We start from the raw sequence: 17649 nt of genomic DNA on the forward strand, positions 1-17649 counted from the left end.
CATAGAACTCTGCAATTGCATTTGACATTCTCTTAGGAACTCGGGCTGGGGGTTATTCTGCCAAGACCACACAGCTGGGGGAAAGGCAGTGGAGCACGTTTTGTGACTCTTCTATGTTCCCCTCTCTCTTCTTTTCCTCTCCCTCCTTCTAGCCTTCTCTCTCTCTCTCTCTCTCTCTCTCTCTCTCTCTCTCTCTCTCTCTCTCTCTCTCCCTCTCTCCTCTCTGCCTCTCTGTGTCTCTCTCTCCACTCCCCCCTCATGTTCTCTTTCTCTCTCCCTCTCTCTCTTCCTCTTCATCATTCCCTCTCTCCCTCTCTCCTCCCTTTCTCCTTTTCTCTCTCCTTTCTTCCTCTCCCCTTTGTCTTCCTCCTTCCCACTCCTCTTCCCCTACCAGCTGTGGCAATCTGACAACTTTGATGTGTGGGAGAGAGACAGCTCAGGCAGACACAAGAAAAAACAACTTCCTCAAACTTGGGGTGACTGCACACTAAATGAAGGACTGGGGCTGGACTAGGTCAAAGTTCAGTGAAATGCACTAACCATTTGCCAGGAGGCAGCAAGTAACTGTGCAAAGATCACTGAATTTGGGGCCAGTGGTCCTGGGTTCCAATTCTAACTCTTCCTACCAGCTGTTTGACTTTGGGCCAAGTCACTTCCCTTCTCTGGGGGTTGGTTTCTCACTGTATAAGCAAGGGGGTTGATCTCACCTTCTTTTTTTTTTTTGTGGGGCAATGGGGGTTAAGTGACTTGCCCAGGGTCACACAGCTAGTAAGTGTCAAGTGTCTGAGGCCAGATTTGAACTCAGGTACTCCTGAATCCAGGGCCGGTACTTAATCCACTGCGCCACCTAGCTGCCCCCGATCTCACCTTCTAAGGCCCTTCTGCCCCAAAACTATGATCAGGAGACCCCATTAAGCAGTTGTGATGTATAGAGCCCCAAAATGGGCCCTGAGGTTATAGGGGTGGGCAGGCCACACCCCAGATCTCCAGGAGTTTACTATCCAAAGGAAAGGAGGGAGGTACCTTCAGTGTCCAACTCTTTAGGGATTCCTCTGAAGGAAAAGCTGGACAGACCCTGGGGGGTGGTCTTCCTGGACCCTCCCTCTCTTCTTTCCTCTGCTGATGCAGATTGAGGCTGAAGTGTCCACAGTGTTTGCATAGATGGTTGCTCAGTCCTTCTGCCTGTGACCGGCCTTATGGTGACCAGTCCCTGTACCCTTCAGGGACCTGGGTCTTGGACCACACACACACACACACACACACACACAATCTATTATGGCTCACCAGACTTCCTAGAGCCTGGCCTACTTTGGCATGCCTTTAGAGAAGGCACCCATTGATGGAAAACTTTTTTTTTGTGTGGGAGTGGAAGACACAAAGGACTTGTAGAGACAAGGGAGAGCCAAGATGTCCAAAGAAATGTCCCGGTGAGGTGGGAGGAGCACTTATTGAGCAGTTTCAGCTGGGGGTGGGGACGGGGATGGGGGCAGGAAAGGTTCCTCTGTAGCCAGGCAGAGTGAGAGGAGAATGAGACTTACAGTTGGGAGTTCTGAGTTCAAATCTTAGCACCTACACCATTTGTTACATTCTCTCTCAATCTTAGCTTCCTTATCTCTAAAAAGAGGAGAATGATATTCATCCTCCCTAATGTCCTTGTTAACATATGTAATAGCAGCTAGGGTTGTTGTGGGGAGTATTTTGCATACCTCAAAACACTAATTAATTTCATTATTCCATAAACATTTATTAAATGCCAGCTGTCATGTGCTAAGCGCTGGAGATTCAAAAAGAGGCAAAAGACAAATCTCTGCCCTCAAGGTGCTTACAATCTAAAGGGAGAGGCTGCCTGAAAACAAATATATACAAAGCAAATTATATGCAGGAAATAACTCACTGAGGGAAGGCCTTGGCTTCCTGTACAATGTAAATTCAGACAGTGTTGACCCCTGGGCCAAGCCTTGAAGGGAGTGACAGCTGGGGTCCTGGTGGATAGAGCCCTGGGCCTGCAGTTCTGATCTCAGAGGCTTAGATCAGGATCTAGAGATGGAAGGGACTATAAAGGGCTTCAATTTGCTGATGAGGAAATGGAGACTGAGCAAGGTTAAAGGACTTGGCCCCGGAAGAATCCAAGGTGGGACGGTGGGAGACAGATATCCCAGACTCCTAGGCCAATACCCTCTCCGATGGACCTCTCCCTTCTAGTCCCATCTGACTCCCTCATATTAGATGAGAAAACCGGGAAGTGGAGAGGTGACTTGTCCAAGGTCACACAGGTAAAAAGTACCAGAAATAAGATTTGAGTTGAAGTCGGTGACTCTGGCGCCCTTTCCGCCGTTCTGGCTGGAGCTTGGGGCCTACCAAGAACTGGCACTAGTGCTCGTGTATTCCTTGTCTCGTTGAGGCTGGGTTAAGCGCCATGCCACCCTATTGGCAGGAGCTACTGAACTTCTCTCCCCGTTATCTCTGCCCTCACCCCAGCCAAGGGAGCCCTAGCCTGGGCATAGTGCCAGCTGCTCTGACCTGGGCAGCCAAGGACCATATGTTCTCTCTCTCTGCCATCCCCCTGGTGTGCCCCGCTGTGGCCCTGATTAACTGGCACCAGAGAAGGGCAGAAGAAGAGGGAGGAGGTTGGCCATTTTCCCCCTTCTCTGCCCTCCCCCCCCCCCACTCCCTTCAGATTTTCTTGCTTCCTCTTCAAAATGGCCCCACCAATCTCAGGGAGGTTCTTCTGTCCTGCCCCCCTAGGTTGTCACTGGAATCTGCTGCCTTCTTACCACTGTGGAGGGCCAAGATGGAGGATGGGAGGGAAGAGCTGGGGAGGAAAAATGCATCAGGATGCTGGGATTTAGAGTTGGAAGGACCCTCAAGATCACTTCATCTGGATGTGATATGGCCTGGTGTGGAGAACGCTGGCTTTGAAGACCTGGATTCGAATCCTACATGACTGTGTGCCTCAGTTTTCTCATTTGCAAAATGTGGAGGGCTGGACTCAATGGCCTTTAAGATCTCTTTCAGTTCTCAATCTATGACCCCTTGACTCTACCTCTGTTATTTAGCTGCTTGACCTTGGGCAAGTCACTTAAGCGCTCCGAGCCTCAGTTTCCTCGTATGAAAAAAGGAAGAGGTTGGATTAGATGACTCACAAGGTCTATTTTAGCTCTGAATCTGGGATCTAAGCTTCAGAGGGGGCCATGTCTCTGTCTCAAGGTCACAAGGCTGGTAGGTGGACAGAGCCAGCTTCTCTGACTGTGAACCTTGTGCCCTCCCTGTATCACACTGGTCAGATTGTCTTATAGCCACTGAAGGAGAGTTGGCCAGAAGTCAGCCACTCTCCTTCCCATCCCCAATCTGTCAGGCCAAATGGGAGTTGGGCCAGAAGCCATTGGCCACCACCCTCGCTGCTGACCACTGCCGATCACCAACAGGCCAAGAACCTGCCGCCTTGAGGGAGCATTATGGGAAAGAGACCCATTCCATCATCCCTAAAAGCAAAACTCGATCTTCCAGACCTCCTTACGCAGAGAAGTTCCATCCCACCCACTCTCATTTCTTCAGTGCCCTATGATTTTGTCTGAATGGGTCCTCCCTCCACCAAAGCAGACTGCGATCCCTTTGGGAAAATCATCCTAATTTGCTGAGGCTGAATAATCATTCCACCCCCTTCTCCTCCCCACTGACCCTGAGCCCCACCCCCTTCTAGCCTTAGCAACACTGGTGCTCTTGGTGATACTTAGAGCCCATCACCAGTCCCAAGGGTCCCAGCAGGGGTCCTGGCATTCTGTCCTGGCATTGCCTTCAAGAGCCCTGGGTTAGCTTCATACCAGGCTGAGGAATAAGAGGAGGACTTGACTGGGGAAGTGAGGTCAAACAGCTCTGGACAGTCTGGAGAGCCACAATGAATTCTACCTCTGCCATTTTCCAGCTGGTGGTGCGACCTTGGGCAAGTGTCTTGACCTCTTTGGCCTTGATTTCCCCAGCTATAAAACAAGATGTCTGGAGAGATGGTCTCTCAAGGCTCTTTTAGTTCTAAATCTCATAAATGTGCACAAAATACCTCCTCTTCCTTCCTTCCTTCCTTCCTTTCTTTCTTTTTTGGGTGGGACAGTGAGGGTTAAGTGACTTGCCCAAGGTCACACAGCTAGTAAGTGTCAAGTGTCTGAAGCCGGATTTGAACTCAGGTCCTCCTGAATCTAGAGCTGGTGCTTTATCCACTGCACCACCTAACTGCCCCCAGTACCTCCTATCTCTATAACATTCTGTGGTTTACCAAACCGGTCAGGGCAGAACCGTCTGTTGCATGTTCTTCTCCCCCCCCCCAGTCTCCTGCCCCAGCTCCCCCTTCCCTATCCCTGAGCCTTTCTCCTCCCTACCTCAGCCCTGTAGGCTGTCCCCCAGGTGGAGGCTGGCAGTTGCTGGGCTGTTTCCACTCCAGCTGGTTGGCACTCTGATTGCCGCTCTAATCAAGGATGACAGGGACTGTCTGGAGAGAGAACAACAATGTCTCCAAAGGTGACAGAGCCTCTCCCCCTCCCCCTCCCGACCCTTGGGGCCCCTCCCCCAGCAGAGCCACCAAGGCAGGAGCTGAGCAAGAAGGACACATCCGGGCCTGGCCGCCCAGCTTCTCTGGAAAGGCTGAATCCGTGCCATTGTGTCCCAACCCAGGTCCATCGGGGGCTGATAACTGGAGTTTGTGTTTTGATGGCAATAACACCGATGGCAATAACACGGATGGCAATAACACCGGTTCTAGAGCTGATAGTCAGAGGAACACTAATACCCGGCATCTGTATTCCAGGATGGCTACTCATAGCGGCCCTTGACATCTCCCCACCCACAGGACTCAGCTGACTTCTTCAGGAAATGTTCACTGTACTTCCAGTGTCCAGAGCAGCCTGCTCAGGGCCGTGGGGGAGCGGGCCTGGTCCTGGATGCCTACTGCCCCCCCCCCCCCCGCCCAGTGAGTTCTGAGGAGGGGGAGCAGAACAGGAAGCCAGCAGGCCATGCCTCCTGAGGCACTGTAGTTTCTTAACCCCAAACTAGGCACACTGGCTCTCTGAGAATTGGAAAGGCTTGTCCTGTGGAAGGGGGGGGGGTCAGCCTTGTTTTACTTGGGCCCCTCAGGCAGAGCTTAGATCATGGGGAAGAGTGGAAAAGGAGGAAGTGTGAATCCAATCCAGCAAACTTGGATTCAGGGTCTGTTGGATTCCAGGAAGAGGTGACCTGGGAGAGTGGATGAGTATTGGGCCCGGAGCCAGTTCAAATCTGGCCTCAGACACTTACTGGCTTTGTGACCCTGTGCAAGTCACATCACCCTGTTTGCCTCAGTTTCCTCATTTGTAAAATGAAGTGGTGAAGGAAATGGCAAACCGCTCCAGTGTCTTTGCCAAGAGAACCCCAAACAGGGTCAAGGACCCAACTGAAAAATCACCGAACAACAACAACAACTACGCAAAGAGGCAGAGGTAGAAGATGGGATGTTTGTGTGGGGAGTGCCTCGCCCGCCAAGTTGGAATAAAGAGAACATTTAAACCAGAATGGAAAGATTGGCAGAAAACACGGAGCCCAGCTTTTATCCTAGAGGAAAGAGGGAGTCTTTGGGCATTACCGAGCCGGAGAATGATCTCTGTTTTAGGAGTATCCCTGTGACAATTGCGTCGGGGATGGATTGGAGTTGTCCTGATGCAGAGGCAGCGAGTTGCCTGTCGTTGGAGGTCCTCGAGCAGTCAGAGGTGCTGTAAGAGGGCAGTCTAGTCTAAAAAGACTAATATCAGCACATACTCTTGGCATAAAAAGCAGAACATTCTGGTGATGAATAAAGCTCTGGAGGACGGGAAGACCTTTTGTGCCTGGTGAACTCTGAGCAGGGCCACTGGAGGAGATGACCTTTGAGTTGGATTTCAGCTGGGGCAGGGGAAGCGTATCTGCATAGGGAACTGCTGCAACAAAGAGGCATGGAGATGGGAGACTATCAGAGTCAACCAGAACAAGGGTTCTTTTTGTGCCAGGGACCCCTTTGGCTGTCTGCTTTGGCAGTCATTCTCAGAATATTGTTAAATGCATAAGATAAAATAGATTGGATTACAAAAGAAATCAAATATATTGAATGGCTGTTTTTCAAGCACTAAAACAACCACAAGTTCACAGGCACGTGGTGCCTTGGGCTAGGCAGAGCTCAGGGTGTTTGAGAAGGAAGTGGTGGGAGAAAGGAAGGATGGGAACAGATTGCTCGTGGAGGCCTCTCAGTGTGAGCCGAACTTGGAGTTAGGAAGACCTAGGGTCAGAATCTGTTCTCAGATGCCTACTAGCTGTGTGACCCTGGGCAAGTCACTGAACCTCTTCTTTGCCTCAGTTTCCTCATCTGTGAAATAGTGATAATAATAGCATGACTTCTCAGTGTCGTGATGGTCAAATGGAAAGTGCTTTCCCAACTAAAAGTGCAATGGAAATTCGAATGACTGCTATTGCTATTCTCTAGGCACTGGGAGCAATTTAGTAGTTTTGAGCAGGGGGACATGCCAGCTCAGTGGTCAGAAGGCCTAACCTGATGGAGCTGGTGTCTTCGCCTGGGCCCTCCCTCCCCTTGGCAGGGGGCAGAAGGAGATGCTGGGGGTGGGAATGTGAGAAAGGGACTGTCTGGATGCTTCTCCCCCTCCCCCCCATAGCCCACCACCTGAGATGCTGAGCCAGGAGGAGACTGACAGGAAGTAGGGGGGAGGGGTGTGCAGACAAAACTTTGTGACACCCCTCCCCCCACTCATCATCCATATTTGAGACTTCTTGTAGCTTCCTCTGGGGCCTGATCAGGTCAGGTCTCTGTGCCCCACCCGCCCCAACCCCCTCTCCCTCTGAAAGCTTATGCTCTCCTCCCCCTCCCCCTTTAAGTAGTTTTTAAAATGCTTGACTGAGCTTTTTCTCCCATCCATCCAAATAGTCTGACCACATGATCCGCTCATGGCGGGGGGGGGGGGGGGGGGGGGGGGGGGATGTGGAACACAAAACTAGTCTGTCTGTGTGTATGGAGGGGGGAGAGGGAGGGAGAGAGACAGAGACAGAGAGATCTGGCTGTGGGACTCGAGGAATGAGGAGGGGAAGAGAACTGATCACAAAGAGAGAGAGAGACCCTCCCTCCTGCCAGGAAGGAGACAGGAGCTGTGGAACTGAAGGAAGCCCAGCTAGGCTTGCAGTCAGGTCTGCCTCTTACTGTGTAGCCAGGGGCAGGTTGCTTCTGCTCCCTGGACCTTACCCTTATCATCTATAAAACAAGGGTGGGGCTGTAGCAGATGATCTTCAAGTCCCCTTCTGGCTCTGAGTGTCGCTGGGGGCTGTGAATGAGACTCGGGAATGGACAGGCAGGGCTGGGGCAGAATGGGGCAGGGAGCCTGGGGAGGACCAGAGAGGAGAGGAGGGGGAAGAAAAATGGAGGAGGGGGAGGGGGACAGCAAAGAGGTTTTCTGGTCCAGGCTGTGCCTGGGAGATGTTTTCTGTAGCCCTGAGAGGCTGGCCATGGCACCCCCTCCCAACAAATAGGATGGGCAAAGTGGCTCGACAGGACAACTTCTGGCTTCTAAGTGCTTTATGAATATTTACACCAACTTGTGCCAGCCCACTTCCACCCTAGCTGTCAGCCCTGCCTTCCCCCCTCCCAGCCAGGCTTACAGGCTCACCAGCAGGGGTGCTACATTTGGCTAAGGGTCCCTAGGGGACCCCCTGCCCCATTTCAGCTTCTCTGCAGACTGACCTGAAGGGCACTTACCTTGAGGAATTTTTATCAATGAAAAAAAAATCTGGGAAGCCCCTTGGGCAGGGAAAAGGGCAAGCAAGCCCTCTACTTCCAGGATAGGTAGTGAGTTACCCATCCCTGGAGTTCTCCAAACAGATTCTGGACAACCAAGCATGCAGGATGTTCCAAAGGGAATTCTTGCTCTGGTGAGTCTTGCATTTGACAGCAAAGCAATGGAAAGAGCCCAAGCTCTGCTACTTGGTGGCCGTGCCAGCTGGGCAGATCCCCGTCCCCTCTCCCAGACCTGGTTTTGATCCTCACCAGCCCTTCCAGCCCCCGATGCTCTGGCTGCCAAAGGCTTTGAACCTGGGGGCTATGAACTAAAAAAAAAAAAAAAAGAACAAAACAAAACCGACAGGCATATTTCAATAGATTTTGTTCCCTTGGTCACCCTCCATATTTCGCATGCTTCTGAGAAGGGCTCAGGGCATTCATCTCATCGGGGCTGACTGCTCTGGGGGCCAGGGCACCAGGAGGGACCCTTCCAAGCATCAGCTTCTGCTGATTGACCTTTGCCATTTAGTGACATAGGGGCAGCCTTAGGGGTGGATAGAGAAAAGGTGATGGTCTGCCAGCCTCACCTTTGCCGCATCCTGCCTCAGGGGCAGAGGGAGCTGCCTAGGTCAGAATTAGCCCTCCGGTGCCCCCACCACCTCTCTGGACTGACTGAGCTCAATTGAGCTCCCCTGGTAGAAGGAATTTCCTAGCTTGGAAGTCCCTCCCCCCCACCCTGCTCCCCGACGTGCCCTTCCACCCCCCCCCCATGAAATCACAGATGGGGCTTTGAAGTTTGCAGAGCACCTCCCCTCCACCATCTCATAAGAGGTGGGTGGAATTAATACCTCAATTTTGCAGAAGAAGAAATGGAGGTTCAGAGAAAGGATTTGCCCAATCTCAGTCAGCAAGCACCTGCTGTGGGATTCGAACCCATGCCTGCAAGCCCACTACACTGCATCAGGGCTCCTCCCATGAATCTCCCATCTCTTTGTTCCTCCTTGTCTCTTTTCCTCTCTGATTTTCCATTTCTTTCTTTTCCCTCTTTTCTCTTCCCTCCCCTATGATTCTCCTTCCTTCTGAGGGTTCTAACCTGGCCCCCACCCAACTGATGACGCAGTGTAAGAGGCCCAACCTGACTTGGCTAATTACTTGACCAAGGTCACAAAAAAGAGGATTAACTTCGGCCCGAGGGTCTTCCCTGACTCCTGATTTCAATGTTCCCCTTTTCTCTGGCAGCAGAAGTAATGAACTAGTTACAAATCCCTAATTAGCTAATTACAGTCTGGACTCTATGGATTGTCTAAAAAACCTGGAATTCCCAGGATACCGAGGGGGTGGGGGGCGGAGAGGAAGAGGACTTTAGAGAGGGATGGAGGAGGGGATCTGTTGAGGATGAGGGCCAGTCAGTGGGGCTCGTTCAGAGGAATTTCATTATCCTCTTCCCAAATTTCCATATCCCCAGAGAAGAGGAGAAAAGATAATTAATGGAGGAAAAAAAAGTGGAACCTTTCCTCTGAGGGCTATACTGGGGAGGGGCAGCCAAGATTGGGGATTCATAGGGAACCTGTATGGGCCGACGGCTCTGGCTTGTTGGGGTCTGGTTCTCACCAAGAGTCTTCTAGCTGGTTCCATTGAATGTCTCCCCCCACCCAGACTCAGCCCAGGGAAGGTTTCCCTGTTGGGTGGGGGTGGGAGAAGGAGCCGAAGAAAGGCTAAACTCAGATCTGGGCCAGCTTCCTGGCTCACTCTGGGGCCTGGAGAGAAGCCACACCCCCTTCCCCAGGAGGAGGCTGACCTAGTTTCAGGGGCAGAAGTTGGTGGTGGGCATTAATTATTGATCCACAAGCACTTGATACTTGGAGCCAGGAATCCAGATCCCAAATAATTAACCTCATTAATAATGACGGCGTCATTGGCTCTCAAACAAACAGAATTCTGGTCAGGGACACCTGCTCCCTCCCTTTTTTTCTCCCTGGCTCCCATTCCTCATCCCCCCTTCCTGCTGTTTGCCATCCCATCCCAATGCCATCTTGGGCCCGGCAAAGAAGAGCCTGCCCTGGTTTAGATAGAGGGTCTGTACAAACTTTGCCACCCAAAGTAGACCCAGCCCTCAGGGAGCTTTTCCGCTAACACTGGGTTCACATCCCTGAGGGACGGGAGGCTCATCACAAACTCCTCTGGGCCTTGGCAATTTTATTTATAAAGCAGGGAAAGGAAGGCACTGTACTCAGTGATCTCTAATATCTGAATCTATGACCTGATGAATGAATAATTGGACAGTGAAGTTAAGCTCTCCGTGACAGTGTGCCCAACGTTGTGCTAAGTGTGTGGGGAAATGGTCCTGACCTCAAGGGGTTTACATTCTAATGGGTGTGTACTCTTGCCTCTGTGGGTCTCAGTGTCTCCCTCTGTAAAACGAGGGGATTTAAGTGAAATGAAGCTTTCTTCCAATCTACGATCTTGCCACTTAGGACATTGTGATCCTGAATAACTGGACGCCTGGATCTGGGGTCTGAAGATCTTGGTTCCTGTCCTACTTTTGCTACTTACTCCTTGTATGACCTTGGGCAAGTGGGTTCACCCCCTCTGGGTCTCAGTTTCCTCATCTGTAAAAAGAGAAGGTTGGGGGGGCAGCTAGGTGGCGCAGTGGATAAGGCACCAGCCTTGGATTCAGGAGGACCCGAGTTCAAACCCAGCCTCAGACACTTACTAGCTGTGTGACCCTGGGCAAGTCACTTAACCCCATTGCCCTGCAAAAAACAACAACAAAAAAAAAACAAAAACAAAAAAAAGAGAAGGTTGGGTGAGGTGGTCTCTGAGGTTCCGTCCGGCTTTATGACCTATGACCCTTTATGTGGGTACTTACCCATCTCTGGGCCTCGGTTTCTTAGTAGGTAGAAGACTCGACTAAGCTTGGTTCCTTCCAGCTTTGTGATTTCAGGTGATAAGGGAGCAGCCAGTGGCTCGTTCCCACCTTGCTTGAAAAGTGGACTGGGGTGTAGAGGTGGGGTACGCATCTGCCCTTCCATGTTGCCCATCTTTGGACCGGGTGGGTTGGAAGAGAGAGCTCGGCCTAAAATGCTGCGTGGTCTCTGAGCCTTCTCTGTCATCCTCACTGGGGTTTTTGGGAGGAGGGCGGGGGATCGGTGAGAGGCACTGCCGCCTCGCTGGGGACCTTGCTGGGGACGATGTAAGCCACCACTTCTTTTTCCTCTGCCTCGGACATGTTTCCATCTGATCTGACTTCCCTTCTCCCCCCATTGATGCCTCCTTTTCTTAACTCTCCTTTTCCTCTCTCTGTCCCCCTTCTTCCCTTTCTTGGCCCTCTCCCCCACAGGTATGCGCATCCTTGTGAACCTGCTACTAGACACGCTGCCCATGTTGGGCAATGTGTTGCTGCTGTGTTTCTTTGTCTTCTTCATCTTTGGTATCATCGGCGTGCAGCTGTGGGCCGGCCTGCTTCGCAACCGCTGCTTCCTGGAGGAGAACTTCACCATGTGAGTGAGAGGGAGGCAAGGAGAAGCATTTATAGAGTACCTACTGTGTTCCAGAACTGGGAGCATCTCATTGGACGATTTGAGTGGTTGGAAGGCTGGCTCTTCCACCCAGGCATTGGCTTCCCCTTGGGGCACCAGGCACCTGGAGTGGTTGTAAATCAAAAACAACAAACCAACAAATGCATATTAAGCACCTACTGTGTGCTTGGCTAAAGTCGATACAAGGTTTAGAAAAGATGGTTATTGACCTCATGGAGCTAAGAATCTACTAAGAGGAATAAGAGCCAAGCACAAATAGCAATAGTTCAAGCCAGCATTTATTAAGCACCTACTGTGTACAGAGGACTGGGCTAGGCCCCTGGAGGATAGATGTAGATACACACATGTACACAAACACAACTTTCAGAAGCATATAAACGCACAGCCAATTATTGATGGCCCCTGAATGAGCTACTTTGCCTAAGGTCTCTCTCCATAGGAACCACAAGGAAGGGAGGAAGGAAGGAAACAAGCATTTATTAAGTACCTACTATGTGTCAGGTCCAATACCGACACCTTTTATTAGTTTATTTAATCCTCAAGTATTAATGTGAGATGGGCTGGGGGTGGTCAGTGGCCTAGGCAGCTCACCAATGGCCACACTGGCCATCACCATCCCCTCCCCCACATTAATCTCAGACCTCTCCCTCTCCAGTCACTATCTCCTCTGCCCTACCTTTTTTTTTTGGGGGGGGGGAGGTTGATGGGGCAGTGAGGGTTAAGTGACTTGCCCAAGGTCACACAGGTAGTACATGTCAAGTGTCTGAGGTCAGATTTGAACTCAAGTCCTCCTGAATCCAGGGCTGGTGCTTTATCCACTACACCACCTAGCTGCCCCCTGCCCTCTCTTTTTACTCCATACCCTGAAATCTCTCCTCTGTTGTAGTGCAGTGGAGAGGTAGAGTCAGGGGTCCTGAATTCAAATCCAAGTTCTTCCACTTATTCCCTGTGTGACCTTAGACAAGTTCCTTGATTTCCCTGGGTCTCATCTGTAAAATGGTCTCAGAAGCCCACACCAGCTCTACGTTTGTGATTCTACATCTCCCTCTCTCTCAAGGTCCTTGTATTCAGTGACACCCCCCCCCCCGGGCTGGCTCCCTCTCCCAGACATGCCAGCTTTTGGCCACCTCTGCAAGGGTGACTGCTCCTTCTCCCACACTTCCTGACAGCTGGGGGTGGAGGGAGGAGGTGACCAACTCCTCAGTCCTCGCTGCTGCTCTCAGAACCTTCCCTGGCCACCGTCACCCAGAAGCCCCCTCTCTCTTTCAAGTTCACCTCATTCTGTCCAGATCCGAATAGCTGTGGCTCTCCACCTCACTTGTACAGTCTCTTCACCCTAATCTTTGCTGCCCCCCAGTTCCTTAACCAGCTCAACTCCAGGATTTCCATCTCCCATCTCCCTTAGCCAGGAACAAGAGTGGTCAGTGACGCTTCCTCCCCTGTCTGTGAAGGTGTCCCGGGCGCCAGAACTCTGAGTTGTAGCTCTGGCTGCTCTCTCTGCAATCTCATCTCATACTTGACCCATAGATTCCACCTGACCAGCCAGCTTTGACCTTAGGACCTTCACTGACGGGAAGCTCACTGCTTCCCAAGACTGACGATCCCATTTGGAGATAGCTTTGCTCATTAGCTCAGAAGACTCTCCTTACAAGCCCCCTTTGCAGCTTCACTACTGGTTCTGTCCTCTGGGGCAGAGCAGAACAAAGTCAATCTCTCTACTACATAGCAGCCCTTCAGACACTTGAAGTTCCTCTAAGTTCTCTAGGCAAACATGGCTAATCTTTCAACCTATTCTCATAGGGGGAGAGAGAGGGAATAAGCATTTATAGAGCACCTACTGTGTGCATTATGCCAAGCACTTTACAAACACTATCTCATTTTCTCCCTATAACAGCCCTGGGAGGTAGGTGCTCATTTTACAGTGGAGGAAACTGAGGCAGACAGAGGTTAAAGTGACTTGCCTGGGGTCACACAACTGGTAAGTGTCAGAGGTGGAATTTGAACTCTGGTCTTCCTTACTCCAGGCACAGCATTCTATCCACTGTGGCACCACCTAGAGGCCTGGTTGCATTTCTGTTTGCTCTCTGGATTCCCAAAATGTGGCACCTGGGATGGAACACAGCCCTATACTCCAGATGAGGTCTGCACAGGGTAGGGGATAGTAGATTTTTGCCCACCTTGTTCGGACCATGATGGCTCTGTAGAGGAAGGCTCAATCCATGTTAGAGGTTTTGGCGGTTCCATCGCACCCCGTTGATGCCTATTGAGTTTGCAGTCGGCTTGCACTCTGAGGTCTTCTTTATGTGAACTGGCGCCTTGTCACATCTCCTCTCTCTTGTTCTGGCTGCGTGTGGGTTTTTTCATAACCCAAGCAGAAGCCTTTACAATCATCCGCACTGTTTTTTATTAATAGATTTGGCCATTGTTCTAGGCTGTCAAGATCTTTTTAGATCAGGATTCTGTCATTGAATATTTGTCTGTCCCTGACAGCTTCATGTCACCCAGGAATCTGATAAGCCTGCCATCCCTGCCTCCGTCCTCCTTGGCATGTGCCCCATCTCGTCAACGTCCTTCCTCAAGTGAACCGGAGCCGAACATGACTTCCAGATGGTTTTAGTGGCGTGTGTCGGAAAGCTCAGGGGCAGCAGAGAAACATGTGTGAGGGAGAACAATTAGATTAGCTCAGCTACGGAGAAAAATGAAGGGTCCTGGGATACAGCCCTCAGTGATGTGCCAATAATTAGAAGCAATGACGGCTCTGACCCCCCCTCCCCGCCAACCCCCCATGATGGTGGATAACTTAGAGTCGTGGCAGTGCAGCTTCATCCCCTAAAGGCCAACGACCCCAGTGTTCCCCATCTGACAATGTATACAGTATGTCACACCTGTAGTTCACCACCATCCTACCAAGAAGAAGGCAGTGTGCTTCATCATCTTCCCCTTGAAATCAAGATAGTTCTTTGCCTTTAATCCCAATTCTCCTGTCTTTTGGTGGATATTCCTGCAGTCACTGTTTAAGTCCTCTTGGTCCTGCATCAGTTTAAATAGGTCTTTCCATACTTCTCTGAAATCTTCACCGTCCTCATTCTTAGGCATGGCCATGATTTCTTCAGCCACGTTGGGTGCCCACTATCTTCTCAGAGTCACGCCCCCAGAAAGAGAGTTTTCATGAACATTTTGGTAGGTATGGTTCCATTCATTCTGCCTTTGATCTTCTTGGGGAACATGCTTAGTTGTGAGATCACTGGGTCAAAGGTAATATTTCCACCTTCCTCAAGGAATTAAGTTGATACATCCTGGTAGGCACAGCCTGACCAGGGTCAAGGGCCATGGGACCCTTGTTTTGTGGGATCATAGTGGTCTAGAGATCGAGGGAGCTCAAAGGTTGTGCAATCCAGCCCCCTTCATTTTATAGATGAGGAAACCGAGGCATAGAGCCATCAAGTGACTTGCCCAGGATCATGCTGAGGCAAGATTTGAACCCAAGTTTTCTGAGCCCAGAGTCAGGATGGTAATTAATGAAGACCATGGACTACCTGGCTCTTCTGAGAAAGTCCCTCAAGTAACTACAGCCCCCTGTTTGTGCCTGTTTGTTCAATGCATCCCCTGCTAAGGGTGGCTCCTTCTCCTCCTGGGAAAGGTCGCAGAAGAGTGATCTTGACAAGCGTCTCTCCCCAGGCACCGACCAGTCCAGATTCTGGGAGCCTGAGAGCTGGAGAGAGGGAGGAGGGACGGGGGTGGGGGGGGGCTGACTGGCAGAACAGGGGAGGAGGAGGCCCCCAGGGATCTCTGGAGATCAAGGGAGAGCAAGAGGCAGTGTGTGTGCATGCACATGCATATATGTGCATGTGTGCATGTGTGTGTACATCTGCCCATGCACACGTGCATGTGCAAACGCACATGTCTCTGTGTGCACGTGTGTGTTCACATGTGCGTAAATATCATGCATGTATGCGTGTGTGTAGGTGTGGGTCTGGCTATATAAATTTGTGCATGTGTGTGTGTGTGTGTGTGTGTGTGTGTGTAAAAAGACAAGAGGCTTAAGTGGGGGAGAAGAGTCATCAGGAGAGGGAGCTCCCAGCTCTAGGGCCTCCACACATCTCATTATTACCATTTTACCAGTGAAAAAATGGAGGTTCAGAAACATTCAGTGACAAGCAGTGTCAGAAGCAAGATTCAAACCCAGGTCTCTCTTACTTCAAGCCTGGGACTAATTTTGAGTTTAATCATATCACTTCCTCTAAATGCCCAGTTGAGGTCTTGGCACCGAGTGAGGGGGTTTTGTTTAGTTAGTCTTTTCTTTTTCTTAGATTAGAGGAGGGAGGGGAAGAGCCTAGAGCCTCAAAGAGAAAGCTGGTCGCAAAGATTTAGGTTGAGGTTCTACTATATGTAAGACCTTGGCTAAGTCACTTAATCTAGGACTGGGACCCAGTCTTTTTTATGTCATGGATCCTTCTAACACTCTGGTGAAGTCCACCAACCCTTTCTCAGAATCATGTTTTTAAATGCATAAAAGACATAGGATCAGAAGGAAAAACAATTCTGTTGAAATATAGTTATCCATGACTAATGCAGAAATATGTTTGATCTTATATTTCCATAACCTCTATCTGATTGCTTGCTGTCTTGGGGAGGGGGGAGGGAAGGGAGGGAGGGAGAAAAATTTGGAACTCAAAATCTTATAAAAACAAATGTTGAAAACTATCTTTACATGCAAATGGAAAATAATAAAATACTTTTATGATTCAAAAAATAAAAATTAAAAACAATTTTGAAACTATAGTTATCAATTAAAAACAAACAGACATTCTCTGATCCCAGGTTAAGGACCACTCCTGTACCTGGCAAGGCTGATTGGCTTTGCTGGAGAGAGTGTCCACACCAGGAACTCGCTACATGGATCTGATTCCAGGTCTGGTCCACAAAAAAATAAGCAGACACAATAGATGAAATTAACTTTGTTCTAAGTTTTATTTGATTACAACAGTTAACTCCACTGACTTACAGCCTTACTAGTTCCTATGCACACAATTAAAAAAAAGAGAGATTACAGAGAATTTGGGTGAGGGAGGCAGCCCCCATCCGTGGCTCCTCACATACTCTGGTTTCGTGCCTCTCCCTGAATCACTTATGGATGTTGTGTATTATTATCACCTGTGTTTGTGTTTAATCTATGCTGATGGTGTGGACACACCCTTCCTCCCTTTAGGGTGCCCCTTCCAGCCCAGACTAGGAGTTCAAGGGGGCAGAGGTGCCAGAACTTGGCATCTCCTGGGCACCTAGCATAGTGCTCTGCACTCAGTAGGCAATTAAAGGTTTGTTTCATGAATGAATAAAATAGTGTAGGGGTGAATGGGCAAGGGAAAGAACAAATGAATGAGTGAGTAAACGAATGCGTGAGTAAATGAATGGTCTTCCCCTGGTGTCCTGGACTTAGGAGAAAGCTCCCAGCTCTTGGTGGGATTGTGGAGGTCTGTTGGTGGGCAGAGGAAACTGGCCCAGTCCTCCCTTATGGGGTTGGGAGCAGAGACGAGCCCCCTTCTTCTCCCTCTTCCTTTGCCAGACAAGGAGATGTTGCCCTCCCCCCCTACTACCAGCCAGAGGAGGACGACGAGATGCCCTTCATCTGCTCGCTGTCGGGGGACAACGGCATCATGGGCTGCCACGAGATCCCCCCGCTCAAGGAGCAGGGCCGTGAGTGCTGCCTGAGCAAAGATGACTTTGCCTACTACAGTGCGGCGCACCAGGACTTCAACGTCAGCGGCATGTGCGTCAACTGGAACCGCTACTACAACGTGTGTCGCACGGGCAGCGTCAACCCCCACAAAGGCGCCATCAACTTTGACAACATCGGTTATGCCTGGATCGTCATCTTCCAGGTGATGGCCCTGGAGCTGGTGGGTGCTCGGTGCAGGTGGGGCAGAAGGGGGCGGCTTAGCAGTGACGAGGGGCCCGGTAGGATTCCCAAGGGTGCAGATCAGTGCCAGGCCCCTGGCAGGGCTGGTCCTCTGCTAAGTAGGCTGATGGTGTGGACACACCCTTCCTCCCTTTAGGGTGCCCCTTAGGGAGGCAGCCTGGTGGAGTGCAAAGAGGACCTAGACTGGCATCAGAAGGCTGGGGTCCAGAGCCCAGCTCTGCCCCTTACTCTTGGTGTGACCTCAGGCAAGGTCTTAGCTTCTCATCTGTAAAATGAGAGAGTTGGACAAGATGGCCTAAGGCCCCTCCCAGCTCTGACATTCCCCTGTGCTAAGGCCCCTCCCAGCCCTGACATCCCCTATTCTAAGGCCCCTCCCATCCCTGACATCCCTTGTGCTAAGGCCCCTCCCAGCCCTGACA

The 17649-nt window shown here is 50.8% G+C and overlaps 1 protein-coding gene across 4 annotated transcripts in view; it reads left to right on the forward strand.

The window, feature by feature from the left end:
- The window catches only part of CACNA1I (calcium voltage-gated channel subunit alpha1 I), a 226568-nt gene that overhangs the window by 118878 nt on the left and 90041 nt on the right, over positions 1-17649 (forward strand). For all 4 annotated transcript variants that reach the window (XM_043966183.1, XM_043966184.1, XM_043966185.1 and 1 more), the window contains exons 6-7: positions 11115-11274; positions 16877-17192. In XM_043966183.1, coding sequence (XP_043822118.1) covers positions 11115-11274; positions 16877-17192 — 476 coding nt within the window. The remainder of the gene's footprint in view (positions 1-11114; positions 11275-16876; positions 17193-17649) is intronic.

The sequence above is a fragment of the Dromiciops gliroides genome, chromosome 5 (genome assembly GCF_019393635.1).
Source record: "Dromiciops gliroides isolate mDroGli1 chromosome 5, mDroGli1.pri, whole genome shotgun sequence".
NCBI classification, from domain to species: Eukaryota; Metazoa; Chordata; class Mammalia; order Microbiotheria; family Microbiotheriidae; genus Dromiciops; species Dromiciops gliroides.